The 23,764-nt window shown below is 40.3% G+C and overlaps 1 protein-coding gene across 2 annotated transcripts in view; it reads left to right on the plus strand.

Moving 5' to 3' along the window:
• Nucleotides 1–225: 225 nt before the first annotated feature.
• LOC124799246 (trafficking kinesin-binding protein milt) overlaps nt 226–23,764 on the plus strand; it is a 216,346-nt gene continuing 192,807 nt past the window's right edge. The window contains exons 1-2 of one of the 2 annotated variants that reach the window (XM_047262835.1): nt 226–358; nt 20,267–20,371. Coding sequence is in view for 1 of the 2 variants with exons in the window: in XM_047262795.1 (XP_047118751.1) it covers nt 19,197–19,293; nt 20,267–20,371 (202 nt within the window). In the remaining variant the exon portion in view is untranslated. Of the gene's footprint in view, nt 359–19,181; nt 19,294–20,266; nt 20,372–23,764 lie in introns of those variants that run through there. The other variant, XM_047262795.1, reaches the window with a different exon arrangement.

The following is a 23,764-nucleotide window of genomic DNA, read 5'->3' on the forward strand; positions in this document are numbered from 1 at the left end:
TCAAGAATTGATGTAAAAATGCACGACTGAAATGCGTTTCATAACAGGGGTTACAGGGAATACCTTTCGTGACTCGTCAAAAAAGGATTTTTTGATCGATTTTCATTCAGACTTTTCGTAATGTTTTGGTGTCAGGAAGAAATCTCAAAGATTTATGGACACCAGTTTATAAACACCTTGTTGGTGATGCAGACTAACGCAAGGTGCGACGTGCCGCTGTTGCAGATCCAGCCACCGCTTCCGCAGCAGCAGCAGCGTCCAGCGGCGCGAGACGGGGAGGGAGGCGCCAAGCTGGCCGCGGCCCTGGAGTCGGCGGGGCGCGCGCGGCGCTCCTACACCGACAGCGCCACGCTCACAGGTACTGTGTCCTCAGCGTACTTTATAGCAACTACTTCGGTTCCTAGTTAGCAGGGATCTGGCTAGGTCTCGTGAAGTCCTCCTCAATATCAAAAGAACTCCATATCTTTGTTAATTCCTTGTGATCAGTACGCCCTTTGAGTCCAACAATATGCTCACAGCAAAAGCAACTGAAACATAAGAAAATATGCAGAATGTAGGTCATTCACTGTTCGCTAACGAGACACAGAAGGCAATAGACACTGCACCCAGATTGTTTCTGTGTTCCTTGACTTCCAGAAGACCTACAATACCAATCCTGTTCTGACGTCTACTGAACAAAATACGAGCGTACGGATTATCAAACCACATGGGAGATTGAAGATTCGTAACCGAGAGAAATATCCAGGCGTAAAAATAACTTAGTACTTGGTTCAGATGGCTCTAAGCACTATGGGACTTAACATCTGAGGTCATCAGTCCCCTAGAACTTAGAACTACTTAAACCTAACCAACCCAAGGACATCACACATATCCATGCCCGAGGCAGGATTCGAACCTGCGACGGTAGCAGCAGCGCGGTTCCTGACTGAAGCGCCTAAAACCGCTCGGCCACAGCGGCCGGTGGCAAATGAAATTTGACATCTATCCTTCATGGTTCGAGCGCCATTCACCTATCTGTGACTGTTACAGCAACATGGTTGAGTACACGTTTGCAGAATACACCGACATGATCCTTCCGAATCTCGAAGGTCGCGGTAATGGAGGATCTTCTCGTCCCCTCTATCAAGATCGATCTCCACAACGTCCGACTCCCCTCTATCAAGATCGATCTCCACAACGTCCGACTCCATTGCATACCCTTTTCACCACAGTTACGCAACGGCTTCTGGAAGGGTACCTTCACCGTCAACAGGCGTGACTGTGGTGCTCCAAGGAGACGCCACACACGCGAATCGGAAGAGGCCGTACTGCATCAACGACTACACGAGCAATTTCTGTGGCTGTTAAGTGGAACTACAAAACAACTGATGTAATGAGTTACGCCTACTCTGTTACCTGTAAAAGTGGTCGCGTTACCAACACGTTTTCAAATGGGTGTAGCATAGAAACGGCATGTTTCCGGACATGGGTTTCAGTTCAGAAAATTATCTACTCGCTCCCCTCTACAAGTTTTGGAAGTTTTTAACGGGAACTTCCGAACACTTTTATGCAGAGTGATCCGTTTGAGATGACAGAAAAGTAAAGCATTATATACAAGAAACTATGCAAATATATTGCTTATGAACGGTATATGCATGTGGAGAAGAGTCTGGTGTTAGTGTCTTATAAGCATTCAACATGTTCGCCATTGCGAGTGCGGCGCATACCATAACTCGCGTCCATGTTGTATCACGTGGCGCGCAGCATTTCTGGAGTAATTTACTGAAAAGCCGCTATAATCTGCCTCCGTAGGTCGGCCAGTTTCTGTGGCCTTCGTGCATATACTGTTCATTTGACGAAGGCTCCCCCCCCCCCCCCCTTTCGCTCTCTCTCTCTCTCTCTCTCTCTCTCTCTCTCTCTCTCTCTCTCTCTCTCTCTCTCTCTCTCACTCACACACACACACACACACACACACACACACACACACAAAACAAGGGAAAAAATGTAGGCGTTAGGTCCGAACTAGTAGATTGACTATGCACTATAGGATAGGTCCATCAGGGCCGCAGCAGTGATCTTTGGTGTCATTGTTCCCCCGCTATGAGAGCCCAGTGCAGTGGAGCGCCGTCTTGTTGATACAAAATAGTGTCCAGTATCCTATTTTCGTGTAATTTGAGAGACCACGTACTAATCCATCATTTCAAGGTAATTGACACCACGAAAATTCTCTCCCGGAAAAAAAATACTCGAAAATTTCGCACACCACACGACAAATTGAGCGCATTGTTATGGCATAACTTCCATTTTCACTTAACAGTCGATACACACTCAGCGTGCAAACTTGGTGCTACCTCGTGTACTGTGTTTCTGACATCTGGTTTTTGCGCTGTGAACTACGCGCTGTTGGCTTGCATCCTGGGACATGGTCATTTATTGTTACCTCCCATCAGTTTCACGCACATTACAGAAAATAGCTCTGGATTGTATACACTGGTGTCCAAAATTAAAGCAACGAACTGCTATTTCCCCGTCCTTTGTCCGATTCACGATATAGTCATACAAACCGTCAACAGATGGCCGTACGATCGTGTTCTGCACGGAAAACGGCATTCGGATCAACGGGCAACCACCCCAGGGATGACGTCAGGGCATCCATCAAACGGGGCAGTATTTGTCGGGTAGTCCTGCATGTACAATGGGCACGCAGTCACAGACGGTGCAGTATGGCACAGAGAAGGCGGCTGCTAGACACTCTGCAATGGAGAGGACACTCGCAAACTGATGTGGCCCGATGGCTTAAAGTGACTCGTTCTGTTGTTTCCAGGATGTGGCGACAGTTCATAGGGACCGAAACTGTATCCCAAAGACCAGGGCAGCATCGACCACGTGTGACATCACAAAGACAGTGCCGTTATTTGGCTGTAAGGGCACGCCTTAGTACTGCGTGCTAACTGGCACCTGATCTCGTGCCTTCCACTGGACGTGTTGTATCGAGACAGTCGGTGTACAGAAAGCTTCGACAGAGCGGTCTTCATTGGCGGAGACCTGCTCGATGTGTACCTCTGATGCGTCTTCAGAGAAGGGAACGTCGACAGTGGAGTTGTCAACATGCCCTGGATGATAGAACAGAGGGCCTATATTCTTTTCACAAATGAGTCCCGATTTGGTCTGGAGAGTGATTCTCGACGGCTTCGGAACGTGGAACGCTATTTCGGGACCCAAATGTTGTGGAAAGAGACCGATATCAAGGAGGATGCCTAATGGTGTGGACAGGGATTATATTGACCTCTCGAACAGCTCTTGATGAAATTGTATGGGTGAATCAACAAGTTTTAACTGCTGTCAGGCATCGTGACGAGTACTTGAAACCTCATGTGCGGTTGTTGCGAGGTGCTGTGGGCCCAGACTTCTTATTGATGGACAATAATGCTGGACCTCATAGAGCACGAGTGGCTCATGTTTTCTTGGAAAGGAAGATATTGCACACATGACATGGTCTGCTCGCTCTTCCGATTTGAATCCCATAAAGCATGTCTAGGATGCACTACGAGACGGGTTGCATCACGTAAGCATTCACCAATCACTCCTCAACACTTGCGAGCAGCTCTGTCGGAAGAATGGGCGTTATTGCCTCAACATGAGATTGATAACATTATTCACAGCATGCCCCGTAGTTGTCAGGCCTGCATTGCTGCCAGAGGTGCTTACAACCCATACTGGCCACATTAACCGGTTGTCGAAATGTGTGTGCAAATCTGTTAAGTTGGAAAAACGAAGAAAATTTTTGTCTACCATTATTTCCTATGCAGTTGTTTACTTCTTGTTTCTGTACATTGTTTCTACTTTGCTGTCACCTGTCTATACTGTTTTGTGGCAAAATAAACGCAACCTTGCAAAATTTCTATTTGTTGCTTTAATTTTGGACACCAGTGTACATTAACTTAATAAATATGCCCTTATATTTTTCTGACATCTTAAACGGATCATCTAGTTATTAAATGATGACGTGAATGACGTCTGAAGTTCGACGAGGATATTCGCGGATAATGCTTTTGTATGCAGAAAAGTGGCACTGTAGAAAATGGTAGCGAAATCCACGAAGACTGCAGAGGATCGACAGTTGGAACAGGGATTGCCAGTCAGTTCTCAACATACACGAATCTAACAGATTGCGAATACATAGGCGGAAACATCCATTATTGTATGATTACAGAACAATCACAGGAAACAGTATTCTCCATTAAGTATACGGGAGTAGTCATACGGAAAGATTAAAAGTGAAACAGCCATATAAAACTTATCACAGGTGCAATACAGATTCACTGCAAGCATTCTCGAGAAGTGTAATCCATCCACAAAGGAGGTAGCCTCATTTGACCAATATTGCTCGTTAATACTGGCTCCGCACCAGAAAGGATTGATATAAGAAATAGAGAATATCCAAACAAGAGCAGCGCGTATCGTCACGAGCTCGTTTAGTAAGGGCGAAAGCCTTACGGAGATGCTCATCGAACTCCAGTTGCAGACACTACAGGAGACGCATTGTGCATCATGGTGTGGTGTCGTGAAAAGACCGTGAAAATAAAATTAGAGAGATTCGAGCTCACGCGGATGCTTACGTACGATCGTATCCGCAGACCATTCGACCGGAACGGGAAATGGGGAACTGACAGTGACTCTAGAGAACTCTCCGCTACACAGCATAAGATGACTCGTGGAGTCATGCTTCCTCATGCAGAGAGCGGAACAGTTTCGTGATTTCACACAAGATACGCAGAAATTCGACTTCTCACGCCTTACTCCGTCAGATGGAGATCGTCAGACGGTAGGCACTATGTCGCGCTAGTCATGCGCTCATGGTTTCCTGATTTTTTCCAAACGAAGATTTATGCCCTACAATTACTGGTTCACTATTCTGACACCCTTAAGTGAAACAACGGCACGGATAACGCCGTACAAAAAATTTGAGGCAAATCACTGCTTTTTACCTTATTGGTAGTTTTGCCCGCTTTTCACTCTCTCAAATAGATCTTTTCCAGCCGAGCGAATGACGAAACGAAGCATGGTTGTTAAAGTGAGTACAGTTTTCTTTTTCGTGGTGGTCAGTATGCATTTGTTATGTGGCCAAAAACGGAGGAGTATCTGTTATTATTTGGTAGCGGACTCTCTCTTCTTGTTTTTCTCTTCGTCTCCAAGTACGTGATTTGCTATTCTTCCAATAGTGCCTGTGCCAACTTAACGTTATATTCCTGTTTGTTCGAGAAATACAGTATGTTCCACAGTCTCACAACTTCGTTGGCACCATTACTGATATAAAAGTTGTCTTCCGGCTGTTATCCGTCATGGGGTTCCAAATTAATTGCATAGCCATTCTTAGCGTCAACAGGAGCAAATATTTTTATTTCATATTTTGCAGGTGTACTCGGTATGTACTGCCTAAAGTAGCAATTCCCCTGAAAGACAGAAGCTGCTCTCATATAGAGAGAAAAGATCACTAAACCTTCTAACCATAACTCTCACGTTGGAATTAGTTTATCTTCCACCTACCGAAAATTATTCGTAATTACATTATCAAAACGCAATCATCGATACAGAAAATAAAATCTTATTCATAAGTAGAAAACAACACTCCACTCCATTGCCTTTAGAGTTATTCGACAACAGTTTCACATGCTTTTCTGAACAACGCATCGACCAATGACAAAAATGATACTGATGAAGAATAATATTTTGTGCCAACTGTCTATCTGTCATCTACCTCTCTGGTAAATCTTTAACCAACTTTTTTCAATCTATACGTTAGTACAGTATACAACGTTTATTATGTCATCGCCAAGATACAAACTCAGTATTTTTGTTGGAGTTTTTACCGAACAAGCCAGGAAAATAAATAATTCTGTCACTTGATGGAGTATGCACAATTTTTGAGGAAATTTTTTTGCCCCTTCTTGTTTTACGATTCTTTTCATAACAAAATTTGGACTGGATACATACTCAGTTCAGACGAACTGGATCTATTTTTGTTATTCACCTTTTATACCGATTCGGTGTTGTGGTCACTAGCAGTCACGTGATTTCACGTTAAGCTGGAGGTCCGCTTTCCCCGGTTGAATAACCGGTGCAGGTTAGAGATGCGCAAGACGCCGAAGTGGCTTCGAAGAAATTGCTTTAAGCACTATGGGACTTAACATTTGTGGTCATCAGCCCCCTAGACTTAAAACTGCTTGAACCTAACTAATCTAAGGACATCACACACATCCATGCCCGAGGCAGGATCCAAACCTGCGACCGTAGCAGCAGCACGGTTCTGGACTGAAGCGCCTATAACCGCTCGGCCACAACGGCCGGTGAAGTGGCTTCAAATTGTGAGACTTGGCGCTAGGCCATTGAGTCACACGAAATCTTCATCATTATTATTTTTATTATTATTATTTTACGTGGTCAATTTCGCGATCATCTTCGTTAGAAAACACCTCCGACTATTCCTGCTCAAGCCACTGTACAACAATATGCATATCTTCTGCTGTCTCCGTCTTTGGGCGTTGTGATAGTTTACTTGTTACGTATATAGGCGTGCTGTTGACAACTATCACATAAACACGCTACTACGAAGAGAATTTATTTCTTCAATCTGTAGACGTGAAACGGAAGTGTACTACCGTCGCAATAACAAACATCAGCAATAAACGAACAGCTACTGAAAGGCGCGACTCCTAAAATCAGTAGTTTTGCAGACTTACAACAAATATCACTGGAGGAAGGGGGAGGACGCACAGGCGTCACCATTGCACTTAATTTGGGGCTATTGACAGTGAACAAAGATTCGCTTTCCCCAATGAGCGTCCGCAGCTCGTGGTCGTGCGGTAGCGTTCTCGCTTCCCACGCCCGGGTTCCCGGGTTCGATTCCCGACGGGGTCAGGGATTTTCTGTGCCTCGTGATGACTGAGTGTTGTGTGATGTCCTTAGGTTAGTTAGGTTTAAGTAGTTCTAAGTTCTAGGGGACTGATGACCATAGATGTTAAGTCCCATAGTGCTCAGAGCCATTCCCCAATGAGCGATTTCAATTCTTGAGGCAAATAAAGGTTTGTCTTTATGCATGCTTACTAACATAATTATATTATGAGATATGAGAAATTAAAGAATTATTTACTTCCTTCTGGTTCGTACTCTATGGTCCAGAATGCATCCGTTGGCACTAGAAGTAATATGAAACTTCCGTCCTCTCCCTTAGATGGCGGCATGGCACCACCACTCAGCATGCGCGTATTTCTGCATCCTGTTGACATTTTTGCGCCGTTGAACTAATTTTATTAAACTGTGGAGGTAAAAACTGTCTTGGTTTGAGACTATAGCCCAGTAGAGATAGCTCTGAATAAGGGATTCCGTTGTGAAGGTGGAGTAATTTTTATTTTCTAGTATGTTGTATGTATTACTCCCTTCGTAAAAAATTGAAGATCTTGCCTTCTCCCATTTTTGCGCTATCCGCCATCTTGAAAAGAAAAAAAACGCTAAGAAATTATGCTTTGTTTCAGTTTTCCCTCAGTAACTTTCTTCCAGCGCATTTTAGGCAAAAATATGCCATTATGAGTTTTGAAGAGAAGTAAATTTACTGAAAGTTATATTTATAACTTGTTGGAAAATTCATAACAGCTGCTAAGTACGACGCTGTGAAAATCTGCAAAAACGTCAAGGAATCACAAAAAATTAGACATACCGGTGGTTTCGCATTAATAACTTATTTAGTGCAGTTTTGTGCACAATGCATAATAACCATTGTTGTAGGGGATTTAATTTCCTTCAGGATTCGTCCAAAATGTTTGTAATCACTCCCTATACACGCCGAGAATTATTGTATTACCAATTTTAGTCAAAGTCCACTCGACACTGAAAATACCGTCCTCAGGCAAAAATAGTAACCCTGTATGTAGTATCATATTTAAACAATTACATATGCAATATATACGTGCAATGAGACTTACGCAATTTATGGCGAATAAATATTTTTTGAAAAAGAAAATTTTAAATTTTCAGCACTATTAACATATGCTTATATTTCAACAAAATACTGAAGTTAATAAACTAACTCAGTGGTTTTCCAGCCACAGTCTTTTTGAAGGTGACGATATCTACTAGCATCTGTCCTGGTAACTTGGTGTCTTGAGCAAAGAATGGAATTTTGAACAGCAGTTTCGAGAACATGCATCTCCGACATAAAGACACAGCGGTGTCGTTGGAAGTAGTTGCTAACCATGTAGACACGAAGAAAGAAAAAGTAATTCTGGATCCTCAGATCCTTTTCCTCAGCATGGCCGTCTCTAAGCAGTCTGCGAATGACCTGGAAAAATACTTCAAATAACAGCTTGCTCCCTCTTCATTGTCCTTTTTTCTGAGGAAAACATTCGCATTTTACTCTGTCTTAGTGACACGGAAATGGGAAAGAGCAGAGTTGATGTGCTAGATCGTGGCCACCTTCTACACAGAGTTCATTGGAATCGGGACGAATGTTTTTCTCCAATTTTTAAAACATTTGTGACATACGTACAGCGGTATCATTGTCAAAATGCAGCGCTGGTCTTCGAAGGGTACCCCACAGATGAAAATAAAAGAAGCGGAAATAGCACCCGAAAGAACTCGTCGTTGCTAAAATCTTATACAGAAATTCTCTTTGATAGTATAATGTATCCGCAGATGCCAGAAGATAAATTGTTATCGAATGAAAAAACAAATTCCGCTTCATCTCAAAATGGTTCAAATGGCTCTGAGCACTATGCGACTTAACTTCTGAGGTCATCACTCGCCTACAACTTAGAACTAATTAAACCTAACTAACCTAAGGACATCACAACCATCCATGCCCGAGGCAGGATTCCAACCTGCGACTGTAGCAGTCGCTCGGTTCCAGACTGCAGCGCCTAGAACCGCACGGCCACTACGGCCGGCCCTTCATCTCATTGCTACAGAATTTCAGCGAGCACAGATGTCACCAAGGAGGCAATAGAAGATGCAAATGAGTTAATTGTGAAAACTGTCATTTCGTTGCTCTCCGTACGCGGGACGACTTCAGCGCCAGACTGTGGAAGGGGCAACATAGGAGATGCACTGTGTTCCAACTCATTCTTCAGACACAAAGATATTGTGGGAAAATATACTAGTTCTCCTTGCCGTAAGTAGTTGCGATACCACCTGCACTGTGTTTGAACAGGTTAAAACTAAATTTTGCGCCACACGCGAGAGTCATGCTTCCCGCAGTTAATTGTTTCTATTTTCAAAGATCCAGCTGCAGAAAAAGAGAAAATCGTAGAAGCAACTGAAATTTTCCTTGTGGCACTTTATGGAGGTGCCTTTAACACTTCTATAGATGAGTTGAGATGTCTTGGCTTTTCGAAAAGTTCTGCAAACACCACATTTGATTTGGCACGCCTACATTCAGCAAGGGATGCAGTTCAGTATCACACATATAGAACTTATCGGCAAGTTCAGACGTGGGTGGGATATGAAGAAGACGCCCTGGAGTGGGGCTGGAAGGACGATATTTTGGTCGAACCCCAATCCCATCGAATAAAGAACCAGCTGCACAGGCATTGCTGAACATGATTTCATGCCAGTGCTAAAAGACTTACGGCAACAAATGCAGCTGTAAAGGAGGAATTCGATGGTTGAATCCATCACGGAACAAAAGGGCTTAGGTGATGCACTGCATCTTGGTGAAAGTAATCAACTTTCAGAACGAAATTTTCACTCTGCAGCGGAAGTGTGCGCTGATATGAAACTTCATGGCAGATTAAAACTATGTGCCGGACTGAGGTTCGAACTCAGAACCTTTGCCATTCGCGGGAAAGTGCTCCACCACCTAAGCTACCAAAACACGACCCACGATCCGTCCTCACAGCTTTACTCCCACCAGTACCTCGTGTCCTACCTTCCATCCTCTTCTATCTTCCATCCTCTCCTACCTTCCAAACTTCACGGGAGCTCTTCCGCATACCTTGCAGAACTAGCATCGGCAGCCGGCCACGGTGACCGAGCGGTTCCAGGCGCTTCAGTCCGGAACCGCGCGACTGCTACGGTCGCAGGTTCAAATCCTGCCTCGGGCATGGATGTGTGTGACGTCCTTAGGTTGGTTAGTTTTACATAGTTCTAAGTTCTAGGGGACTGATGACCTCAGATGTTAACTCCTCTGGTGCTCAGAGCCATTTGAACCATTTAAACTAGCGTTCTGGAAGAAAGGATATTGCGGAGACATGGCTTAGCCACAGCCTGGGGGATGTTTCAGGATGATGAATTTTACGCATCAACCACATCTGAGCTAAAACAACAAGAAATTGATGAATTTTTAACTTAAAATTTTGTATATATCCTTAAAATTTAAGATTATTTTTAAACTGTATTTTGTTGAAATATAAGCGTATATAAAAGAGTTGAAAAATTAGTATTTTTCTTTTTCAAAAATTGTTATTCCCCACAAATTACATGAATCTCATGAACTACATGTATATATTGCACACAAGGGTTGGAAGATGATGATACGGTCAGGAATACCATTTTTCACTGAAAGTCGGTTCCAGCATCTTATAAATGAAACTTGCAGTAAATTTACCTCTCTTTAAAATTGATAACGGCGTATTTTTGTCTCAAATGCACTGGAAGCTAGTTACTGGGTGAAAAACTGAAAAAAATGCCATCTCTCAGCCGGTAACGGCCAAGTGGGAGAAGGTCTACAACTTAGAATTTTTCAAGAGAGTGTTAATACATACAGCATACTTGACAATCAAAATTACTCCACCTTTTGCAATCCAAAATGCTACCTGTATTTGGCTATACATTAGTTCTATTCGCCAATTTTTGAGTGTGCTTTTTAAACATTTCCACATTCATCCAGACAAGTTCTGGACCTGGTTTACATATTACACAAACGAAACATAAATGTACGTGGCAACACACGTTTGTTAAATTCTGGTTATGGGAATCGATGTTAAAAAATTGAAGACATGAAAATAATGTATTACATTCATTAAAATGAATAGGTGAACGTTTTCGTATGCTGTGTTATCAGTTTTACAAACAATAGTGCAATTGTAAAAGCATTTTTTTCTTACTTCAGACTTTTTATGTTCAGTTTCAATCGGGCTCTGTTGGTAAACGAATAAAATTATATTTTTAAATGTGTATTGCTTTATTTCTTAACTTACTGACAATTTTGTGGGACAACTGTCAGATTTAATCATATCACGATATAATTCCAAACCATCAACTTCTGAAGTTTCACATCCTTGATCATTTTAATAATACAAAAGCTGTACTTTAAAGATAATCCGGAAATAATGGTTACCTTTTAAGTATCAGAGTAGTAAGTAAAGCTGTGATCTACACAAAGGTTGGTTTGAACTTCACAGTACGTTAGTAAGCATGGTCCCATTGGAAATCGTATGCCTTTGCCTACCAGCGACTTTTTGAAGTGACATTGCAGGCAGTTGTTGGGGGAACGGCACTTTAACGTGAAATCCGAACTGTGGTATAACACGGTATTTTTCACATTAACGAACATCGCCAGAGGTGAAAAAAGTAGTAAGTGACAAACTCCTAGGAATCATTGGGAATAGAACCTGTGACCTTTGGCTTTGTTCTTAAGTAGTGTAGTATCAAAGTCACCTGGCTGTATCAAATTTTGAGTAGGCAACCACCAGTTCTGTAGGGTATAATAAGATTTTAGGGCCACCTATAAAATTTAGTTCTTGTGGGACGACACGTCTCTAAACTGACAAAATCATTTGTAACATAAAGTCATATGACAATCGATCTCAAATAGGACGTTGTCCTGTTCGTCATTGTGGGATACGTACCGACATTATGCATTAACGCCTTTCCACCTACTCTTCACCACCGATTTCATCCAAGCCTATGATATATGCAACCCTTGATCAGAAATGAAAGTGACAGAAGTGGGAGCTACAGATGGCCAAGAATTTAGAAAAAAAAGGATTTTTTTGTGCTGGTCAGGCAAGTTAGCTAGCGAAGTTTATAGGCAGCGTTTAACGTAGGCCGGTAATCCTAGGGTCGAGTCCTTATGTGCAAACTTTGTCCTTTTTTATTTTCACTTTTTACGTTACTTACGCTACAAATAAACCAAAGTAATATTCAGTATATCTTATTTATCAATAATTTCATAAAATGCATGAAAAGCAAAGGAAAATTTGAGATTGCCAATAAATTTCAATCAGTTGATTAGGGTACACAATAACTTCATGTATGAAATTAGATACTTTTATTGCGATAATTTACACATGCTTGAGTGATATTCGTCGTAAAAACAGGGAAAGGTATCATTTTCTCGGCGTTTGGCACACGTCATAAACGCCGCACTTCTACAATTACATCGTTGTTTTGAAGTTTCTATAGAAAAACAAAGCTGTCACACATTCATAAAAGGTCCTCTCGCATCGCTCAGTTTGGCAGAAAACCAAGCACGATGAATAATTTCGCCAAATATTGACGAGGTTACCTGCTGGTATACAGTAAAATGTATTTTGATACAATCTTCTCCAAGCTCGAAATGAAACTAAGGCAATACGAAGTCCTAGACGCTTTAATTACAATACGTTTTTTAAATATTATTCGCTTAGTTTTCGTGGACGCTGTATGTAGTAGTACTGCACAAGTTCAGGTCGTCAATAGTTGGTACCCACATCTCGATGTAGAGAGATATTCGTGGTTAATCGTATTATACAGCCATTTCTTGTAAGTTTAATTGCAGTTTCAAATTCTCATGAGGAAAAAAGTAAGTTAACTATTTATTATTCCAAAGTAATCGCCATAACTTCATAAATTTATCTGTGTGACAAGAAATGTTTGCGGTTTCCAACAGAACCATGACTGTACCGAGAACAGCAAATCTTCGTCCGCAGCAAGTCGACGGCCTCCAGAAATATGGAAATCGCATGGGGGTGAGATGGGGTCGGTATGGAGGATGTTACGGGCTTCCCAGTTAGGACCGTTGACATTTCCAAAATCTGAAAATCCGATACATCGATATTTAAAAAAAAATATCGTTATCAGTCCTCAATATATCGAAAATAGTATAGATATATCGACGGTAAAAAAAAATCGACGTACTGGCTTATAAAAATTTCGGCTTCATATTGTAAACATAATGTCGGCTTTAGAGCTGTGTATTTAGGTATTGATTTATTATTAGATGAATCTGTACTCAACAACCTAGCAGCCCCTTAGAATTGAAAGGAAAACGACGCACTTACATCCATGGCGATAACGACTTTGCTAATGATGGTATCTGCATGTAAGTGGCACGATAAAGGTGTCCGTCGTCCGGTTTCGGATTTGTCCGGAACACTTCATGTTTTTTTCCCAACGCCAGCGACGTAGCAATTGTTTCAAAACTGCGTAGTGGAGTTACACGTTGTAGTTACTCTCGCTAGCGCCGATTACATCAACATTTCCTCATCACACGTCTGTGCCCATCGCAGAGACCAATCCTTTCATTTAGAGTTTTGTTCATCATTTCCAACAACTGTTTTTGAAGAATGCTGATGTGAAGAAATTGCACACTAGTAGTTTTTTAACGCAACGGGTGTGCTATTTCATCACAACAGGAACCTATTCCATCCCCCCACTGTGGAGCAATGAAACTATTTTGTGTCATCCATACTGGCCTCACACAAAGAGGACAGGAGTGGTGAAAGTTCAGAAAGTAGTAAAGACTCCTTCACACAGTGAAAGTACAATTATGTTCTACTATAATTTCAACTATTTACCGAAAATTGCAAAAGAAATAAAAATGTCTTTCCTTTCCTTTCCTTTTCACTTCGCTACTATATTTCGTAGAAAAAAAAAACAATGCCGATATTTCTCGGAAAAAATATCGATTTATCGACATTTTATCAAGAGACCTACTTCCCAGCAAAACTTCCGAAGCTTAGTCGAGACAAGAGGCACACCACCTCCAGGAAAGCCATGATGACCTTTTCCATTGGCTTCAAATAGCCACTGCTCATTGACTCAGTGGGATAAATGTATTAACAGTTATGGTGATTACTGTTGAAATAATAAACAGCTTGCTCACTGAAAATCTGTCTTGTTTTCATACCCAATTGAATGAAAAGGATTGTCATGGCTGTCCTCAACAATAAGTCTCTTTCTTTTCATCCCATCTCCTGACCTGGGGTTCTGAACGACTGTTCCACAACTTATTTCCTAAACCTCACCAGTCATTTTCCTTCATCTCTCTTCCTCCTCCTTCAATCCTTCTGCCAGAAGGAGGAGCCACTGGCTCCAGAATATTGCACATTTCTTTAACTTTAATGTGTGTTTCCTCCCGTTGCCGCTTTGTGTGTAGATTTTTTTGTCCGCCCACCTATATTAGACATGCAGATTCATTCTTTTATTTGAAACTGAATTAGAGATGGAGCAATACGATATTATGTTTTGACAAGTGTGTCGAGTGGATCAGGCAATCACTGCTGTAAATAAGTAACTGATGTATTACAAAACTTTATAGGTATGGGGTTCATTTCTTTTTGTAAACGAGGTAATGATAAACACAAAGTACGAGGTTGGTGGAATGTTCAGATAAAAGCTCATAAGAATACTGGTGCAGCTACTTTTTAGATACACTGGAAAAAAATACAATCATTTCTTTTGTTTGGAAAAAAATCACCTGTGCTCGAATTTTTTTGCGTGGTGGATGACTCCTGCCATTTGAGGAACTGCCACTATTCTCATGCACATTCCAAGTAAAGTTACAGTCTTTTGGGTGGAAATTTGTGCACATCAATCCCACAATCCAGATTCTTGCTCAACAATTTTCACTTATGTCTGATGTTGAATACTTGAATTGAAAGAAAGACATTTACAGATTATAATAAAGTTCAAGACACTGTTTTTGCATTGATATCATTGAACTTTGGTTTAGTCTCATTCTGAAATTAGGTGGTGTTGCTACAGGTAGACACTGCAACATCATTTATTGTATGCCACAAAACATTATGTTGAAGAGTAATGAGAACTAATAAAATAAATTTTGTACTGATAGGTCCTGTTGTGAGATATGTCTTCGAAAAATGAAAGGAAAATTAAGGTGCAACATCTTATTGAAGGAGGTAATTGACGAATGGACCTGGAGAATAATGACAAAATAAATCATCCAATTCACTGATGTATTAATTGGTTGAAGAGGATCAAATGTAATATCAGATATTGTGTGGAGTTTGAAATAATTAAAACACACAAACCTTTTTTGATAATTGACAGATTAAAAAAAAAAAAATGTTGTAGCTTTTCCTGTTCAGTATTTTAACACAGTGTTCGATTACAATGGTCTCGAAGTATCACAAAGTTGAAATGTACTTTGGGGAATGGGACTTTCAATAAAAATTGTTAATATTTGTGTGCCATTTTTTCCAGTTCTCTGTTCAAAAACGTCTCCCAATGCCTCATTAAGTTGTGTAAGGTAAGAAATCTCGGAAGGAGGAGGTTCTAGGTCTGACAAGTATATTTTCGACAAAGCTTGTGAATTTCATGGGCTGAATGGGCGTGATAACTGAACAGTCAATTGAAGTTGAAAATAGTTGTATTACATGTGAACACACAGACTCATATAAGTACTTGTTCATTACTTCCTATTTTAGAACAGTGCTGATGATGCTTTGGAAGATCTCCATAGAAAGCTATTTGACACTTTTGTCCACCTCGTTCCATATAGTAGACAAAAACTATTCCTTTGCAATCACAACAGAGAGTCAGACTGTTCTCATGCTGATGGTTGTATGCTTTTTTAGGCTTAGAGCTAGCTCTCTTAGCTTTTAGTGTTCCTTACCCCAGCCGGTAAAAACAGAATAGTTATAGGATCACTTTGTTGTCTATCTGGTAAGACTCGTTTTCTCAGAACGGAAAGAGGTATCCATTTGAAGTTTACAGTCCTGTGGCAGTGTAAAAAATTTAAGCTTCTACGTCATTCAGTCACTCAATACAGCCATTTGTTACATATTTTGATACCCGTAAATTTGCTCATTGAAACATAATTACCGCCCCCCCCCCCCACCACTCTCTCTCTCTTTCTCTCTCTCTCTCTTTCTCTCTCTCCCTCCCTCCCTCTCTCTCCAATACTTTTATCGGTTATAGATGTCGGTTGATGTCCTACTTTCTCAGTTCATAATTGGCCTGATTTAGATTTTTGAACCATGCTGCCACCTGTCAACAGTTCTTAGAAGTAGGAGTCCACCTTGGATTACATCTTTTTAATTTTACACTCTTAAGATTTTTGTTTCAATTACGCTTGTATTTGAATAGCTACAGATCATAGTGGTGTAGGGGAGGAGAATACAGAAAATGATTCAAAGGGAAATATACTGAAGAAATATCTGGAACAGCTATTTCTACTAAGCTTCATTATCTTTAGTTGCAACATTTGTAAGTGGTACATTCTTGTTAAATGCCACAGAGAGGGAAAAAAAGTGTGTTGCATAATGTAAGTACAGTGGAGGTTACTAAATCCCAAATCTGTTTCTTTCCTCCTCTGTTATAAGTAATACTGTTTGTTGATGAACAAATCATTCCATGCATTCTGTGGAATCTACCCGTGGATGACAGACTGATACTGTTCCGTGGAGTGGTAACCACTTCTGCAGTCAGCTCATGGCCAAGTAAGGAAAAGTGGGTCATTGCCTGTATAGCTTGTCTCCTCTCAGAGCGGACAAGCTTGTCCTTTCACTTTTCATTGTGCAGCAACCAGCTGCTTATAAGGAACACACATGCACAAACAAAACACCAGTAGCAACATTCCTTAGATAAGGAAACTTTTGTAAGATTTGTTATCAAAGGATTTCATTCTTTAGTGGCTTGTACTGCTGGCTTTGATAATGTAATTTTGTCAGTGCCAAATCTTAGTCTATACACAATATAAAAGGCATAACAATATTATTTTTTAAGACTTTCATTCTTACTGTGAAGTCAAACAACAGATGCTGTATGCAGTATCCCACATCCTAGTGTGGGAAAATTCTTAATTTGAATTGAAATTAATAATTTGCAAGTATGAATTTTTGTAGCTTACTACAAGTGAGTAAATATTGCAACAATTTAACATTTACAAGAAAGATTGATAATAGGTGCACAGAAATATGGTGGAATAATCCCATAGTGGTCATTATATTTAGAAAAAGTCCATACAGCTATTGAGTTACTTAATGTACAATACCTGCTAATAAATTGGACACTTTCAGTAATATGTTAAAGTCTTTAACTTTTATTCTTTCCTTTATTCTTGGTGTTTTCACAGCATTTACTACTGCCAACTAGAGTCTGAATGAGATACTGGCAAAATGCCTAGCTGTTGTAGCCTAGTGGAGATATATTGCCCCAGAAACTCAAAAGTTTTGGCAAACATTTCAGTGCAACATAGGTCTGAATTGTTTTGTGTGTGTGTGTGTGTGTGTGTGTGTGTGTGTGTGTGTGTGTGTGTGTGTGTTCAATATTTTGGTTGTTCAGTAGGTAATGCATCTTCAGAGGTGACATTCTTTCGTGTTTTGTGCAATGGATGTGTGGATAATGTCAAAGGTGTTTATAAAAGTGAAGTACTGTATCTACTTGCCTTTACTGCTTTCAATTTAAAAAGAAATACTAATGATAATGTTAGAATTGTTCCTTCTTGTTAAGTACTGTATCTACTTTACTTTTTTAAAATTTTAATATTCAACGGCTAATTTAAATTTATCTTACACATTCTGACTTCAGGCAGTTGTTTCATGAGATTTTTGTACTTTTTATTGTCTTACTAGCCATCTCTTGAGCTACTTCAGGCTCTTCTTTTGATTTATATCTGTCTGAAAGAATAGACGTCACTCTTGATACTGCAGCCATACATAGATATGATAATGAAATGAAATGAATTTTGATGTTGGCCACAATTGGGCATGGAAATGAAATCAATGGCAACAAGTGAAAGTTTTGTGCTGGACTAAGATTGGAACCTAGATTTCCTGCTATGTGCAAGCAGTAGCATTAGCTGCTTTGGCTGCGCAAACACACTTTTCTTCTGATCCAAATTCCCACCTTGTCACGCACTACTTACGTAGCCCCCCTGTCCATCACACCCGTTGCTTGCTGCATCACTCTGGATTTCCACGAGAATTCAGGACAGACAGTGCGTCCACACTGCAATGACCTTAATGGCCATCAAGCCGTATCATAATGCGGTGAGCAACAAGAGTAGTGGAGGTGGTGGTGGTGGTTAGTGTTTAACGTCCCATCGACAACGAGGTCATTAGAGACGGAGCGCAAGCTCGGGTTAGGGAAGGATTGGGAAGGAAATCGGCCGTGCCCTTTCAAAGGAACCATCCCGGCATTTGCCTGAAACGATTTAGGGAAATCACGGGAAACCTAAATCAGGATGGCCGGAGACGGGATTGAACCGTCGTCCTCCCGAATGCGAGTCCAGTGTGCTAACCACTGCGCCACCACGCTCGGTCCAAGAGTAGTGGACACCGGCCGCTATTTGAGTAGTGTGTTACAAGATGGGAATTTGGACCAGATGGATAGTATGCTCGGGTAGCCGAAGCGGTTAAGGCAACCATTCGTGTAAAGCAGGAAATCTGAAATTGAGTCCTGGTCCGGCACAAGTTTTACTTGTCGGCATTGAATTTGTATCAGTGGCTAGAGTCAGAATTTATTGTATTTAATCATGGAATTAATATGCCTGTTGTGGCTCAGGAAAGTGACTGGTTGCAGCTTCCACACAAATCATATATTGTAATGTACACATTATTTGCTCAGATAATGTAATTTGGAGTTTCAGAAGTGAGGCTGTGATGTTCTGTATGGTCTTATTGATATGGTAGTGCGACATTGTTTTGCGTACTTTACGGACATCAAAGAATGCAAAGGGTGGATTTATATATCAAGTTTCAGTAATTTTCCGTTCTTTAATCATACATGTAAATATATCGGAAATGTGTGTGATATACCAGTGCAATACATATTTTGTAGTAACCAGACCAGTGTTGTTTATTCTTAATGGGACGATTTAGGTGAAAACTACTGCAGCTGTCTGCATGAGTTCAGAACACAGTCAGAGCTGTGACTGACCTATTTTTGTGTCTGTGAGGTGGGATGGATTTGGCTTACATCAGTGAGCACAGGTGTGCAGTATTTTCCTGGCTATATGCCAGCCTCCGGCTCAGTGCTGAGGGAACTCTCAAACTGAGAGGATGTTCCCCATCCAAAGCAAACTATTGGGGAAGAACAGAAGAAAGTCTGGAGATCTCCAGGCACGTAGGGATTCTATTCTTGAGAGCTGGCAGAAGGGTATGTTCTATTGTGGTTGCAACTGCGTGAGAGTAATAGACTTCCAATTTGTCACATTTATTTTTTGTAGTTAGCATGCTTCTCAGAGTAACATGTACAGTTGTAGACAACAATGAGTGCAGCTTAATGGAAAAAAATTAAATCTATACTTGTTTAACAAACTACTTAATTCATCTATTCTGTTGAAGTAAATAAAAGTCACTGAGCCGGCATTGGTAACGCAATTCGATGTTTTTAACTCCTTATTTTGCCCTTGTTCAAGGAAACACTGTGTATGGTATTTGTATCATTGGTACCAGATCGCAGTTCTATTTATTTGACTGAGTAGTTGTAGTGGTCAATATCTTTCTAAATTATACACCATTGCAGAATGCAGTAGTTCAGCATTTTGTTAACTTCGTGAATAATCAAATTTGTTGTTATTTTTGAATCACCGAAACCGTTTACTGAAAGAACAGGTTAAATTTAAAGAGAAACAATGAGGAACTGAAATCCATCAGTTAAAGAACACATTGAAGAAGCACATAGTCATAAAGGAAATATTTGCAAATAAATAGGTATTTCCTATATTTGTTGGACTCAGTTTTGCCTGCTGATTTTTGTTAAAGGCTTTGTCACAGGCTGCAATATATAATTAATTTTAATAGTTAATACATGATGAATTACAATCTATTGAGAAGAAAATCAGTATTATTAACATGGGATTATGTACCATTAACCTCATGCTTCCACATTTTGGAGTGTGTACATTTTCCCAGTTGTACTTCACCAGCAGTTGCTCATTTGTGACACAGTAAACAAGAATTTCATGTATTCCTTTTTAAATTAATGCATCTGAACAGACCAAAACAAACAATACCATCTATGCTTACATTTTCCTCTTTCTTAACACTGTGTACCCCGGCGTGATGTATTTATTGTTAACAGTTATTGTTGGACATGCTGAAGTCATAAAACATATTTATTGTTTCAGACGTGTGTTGTGGAGGGGAACTTCCAGAAGTGGAAATCATCAGTCTGTTGGAGGAGCAGATACCTCGCTATCGACTACGAGCTGATACCCTCACTCAATTTACAGGTATTTTCTCTCAGTGTTTAGGCACATTAGGTGATAGATTTGACTATAAATCGACAATGGTGTGTGTATGAGAACAGTCATCTTATTATCTGATATTTGTGCTTTAATTTATAGCTGTTAGAAAGAGAGATGTTAACTTGTGTGACATGGAGAGTGGTTGAATCCACATGGTGATAGAGTGCACCCAAAATAACTTATGCCATACCTGTGCAGACAGCGTGGTAGGGGAGGGGCCACCGGTGGGGACTCCACTGCATGTGGCCACTACACAATATGGAAGGTGCAGTTCAATAGCTGAAGCCTGTTTACAAGCAGAAGTTCTAAGCTATAGCTAGTGAGTCTGCAAACAATCATATTCACCAGTTATGCCAGTACAACCAATAATTTGGCAAGTCAGTATGCGAGTCCCTGAATAGCGTATACCAATGAAAATCAGCACATAAACAATTGAGACAACTCCTTCTAATGGATAAAGAAGACAACTAAGCAGGTGACACCAAATTAATGTGGCCACCCCTTGGTAACAAAGAGGTGGACTCGTCTATAGCTGATGACAGGAATGTGTTTCTGTGCAGGTGCCAAGTTATTTTCCTCAAGCTCTGAATAATTATGGATCTGTTGCACCAGCTAGGAATATAGTCTTTGATACATCACGAAACAATAGTGTTGTGACATTGGTTTAGGGATAAATATACAATTTATACCGTTTACATGTAAAAATATCTGTTGAAAATTCTTAACATTATCATCAGATTGTAAGTTTCAAAACATAGAAACATAAAATAAGTTATAGGATTTCTTCTGTAAGATATTTTAAAAAATAGCTGATTGAGTTAGTGATAGTACTAGTAGTATTAGCTGCTATTAGCTGATCTTAGAGTCCACTTTGTTGTTCAGTCATTAATATGTAGACTTCTATTGCATTTCTGTTTTCTTTCTTGGGTGACCAGTTTTAGAAATGCTCAATTGAGTCTCGATTTTCTTCCTTTCTATATGTGGGCCACCCTTTATTTTATTACAAAGTTGATTGATTAAGGACATTATCTCCTTCTACACCTGGTAACTGCATCTAGAACAACTTAATCCACAACAATATATTAATTACTTTTAAGTGATGTAAAGAAGACCAATCTATACAGCACATAATTAAAAGAAAAAGTATAATGCTTATTTTAACTTTGGGGATCCCCTGAGATGTCTTCTTGTACCCATGGGCATGAGGGTATTTTTGAATAAAAAAGATTTGTGCTTCAGTTACTGCCTTATGCCTTGTTCTAACTAGTGTTGGGAGCAATTACATTAAAATCATCATTTCAATCACTTGTTGGAAAGTGAATCATTCGGTTGTAGTTTTACGCATCAATTGAATTGAGCGATACCAGTCTGTGGCAGCAGCCGATTGAAAACAGCTGACACAGCCAGTCGTAATTTTACACATTAAATGAATTATTTTTTTCATTCATTCTTTCTTTTCCAGTGAAATCAATGTGAAGTTTTCGTGTCCGTGGGATTACGTATTCGTTGTATCAACCAAAACCACCCTTTAATCTTTAGTTGACTGAGTTCTCCTTTCACTCTTTGGAATTAAACCAGTCGTTGGTGCTTTCATTGGTTGAACTAAAGCAGTAAAGCAGTCAGTACCCTCATGCCCGTAGGTAAGACAGTTTAGGGGATTGCCAAATTTAAAATAAGCTTTACACTTGTTCTTTTAATTATGTGCTGTATAGACTTATCTTCTTTACATCACTTAAAATTAATTAATGTATTGTTGTGGATTAAGTTGTTCCAGATGCAGTTACCAGGTGTAGAAGTATGAAACCGGAATTTGATTGCAGTAATTACATGTCTGTTGTTTGAAACTGATAAACAATATTTTATTTAAAATAATCTCTGTAGCTATTTATACATTTCTCCCACCTCTCTGGCAGGCTAAAAAAAAAAAAAATTCTTTAGAAGCGAAGCAGAAAGTGAGCCATTTTTGTACATTTTCATATGAATTGAAGCATTGTTCAGCGAGAGCATCCCCCAATGACGCAGATATATGATAATTGGATGGAGCTAAATCTGCAGAATAAACCGCATGCCCTAGTATTTCCCAATTGAATGCATCGATCGTTTCCCTGACCCGTTTTGCTGTGTGTGAGGAGTGTTACCATGGAGCAGTATGACTTTGTGTTGCATTTTTCCATATTCCTGGTGTTTTTCACATATTGCTCAATTTAAATCAATTATTTGCTGTTGGTAGCGATTGTTAACAGTTTTACCAGTTCATAATAGATGACACGCTACTGATTCCACCAAACACAGAGCATTGTCTTCTCCAAAGTGATTAGGTCTTGGAGTGGTTGTCGATGGTTTGCTAGGATTCACCCATGATTTACGACGCTTATAATTCTCAAAATATATCTATTTTTCATCACCTGTCACTATTCGATGGAGAAACGACTCTCTTTCGTATCTGGCGAGCAGCATTTCACAAGTGGTCTTCCGATTTGCTTGCTGCCTTTCATTCAGTTGATGCAGAACTCATTTTCCCACTTTCTGCACCTTTCCCCCAGCTTTCATCCGAAAAGAAACGCCTTTCTGTGTCACATTCAGTTGTTCCTCCAGTTCCTGTTGAATTTTAGTACCATCTTCATCCAATAAGGCCTGCAATTTGTTGTCTTCAAACTTTTTTGGTGGTTTCCCATGCTCGTCATTCCTCAAATCAAAATAACCACTTTCAAATTTTTTGAACCACTCGAAACACTGTTTTCCCAACAGCATGTTTGCCAAAAGCTTCGATAAGCATTCGATGCGATTTTGCAGCAGTTTTCTTCAAGTGATAACAGAAACCCAATGCTGCCTGCAAATCATAGTTCGTAGACATAGAGCTCTAAATGTTTACGGGTTTTAAACAGATACCGATGTATGGAACTTGGGTTACTGAGTGTTGAAATTCATCGTCAGCCGATACAGGAAGCAGATGGTGCTGCAGACGCGGTCTCGTGGGCCCTACACTGACGGGTAGCACCATGTGTAGGGAAATTCTGGTTTCATAATTCTACACCTGGCAACACAAGTAATTAAGCTGATGTTATGTTGGGAGAACAAAATTGAGCATAAAAGTTCGCTTATGGGTATCTGAAAAAGCAAAGAACACTGCCAGATTTTAGGAACTATTTGCATTCCGACATGATGAAGATCATTAATTAAAAACTATCTGAATCTGGCCCTCTCAGATTGTTTGTGAAACTTGCAGTCTGCTGCTGCCGCCAGGAGTGCTTCTGGTGTGAGGAGGCTGCATAGTTCTCTGCACTGCATCACTGAATGGGTCATCTTTTTGCAGCAGCAGCCCTCCTGGCTACTGAAGGCTGCCAGTGGCAGCATCTGCACCCGCTCTCAAAGACATCG

This window comes from Schistocerca piceifrons, chromosome 1 (genome assembly GCF_021461385.2).
Source record: "Schistocerca piceifrons isolate TAMUIC-IGC-003096 chromosome 1, iqSchPice1.1, whole genome shotgun sequence".
Taxonomy (NCBI): domain Eukaryota; kingdom Metazoa; phylum Arthropoda; class Insecta; order Orthoptera; family Acrididae; genus Schistocerca; species Schistocerca piceifrons.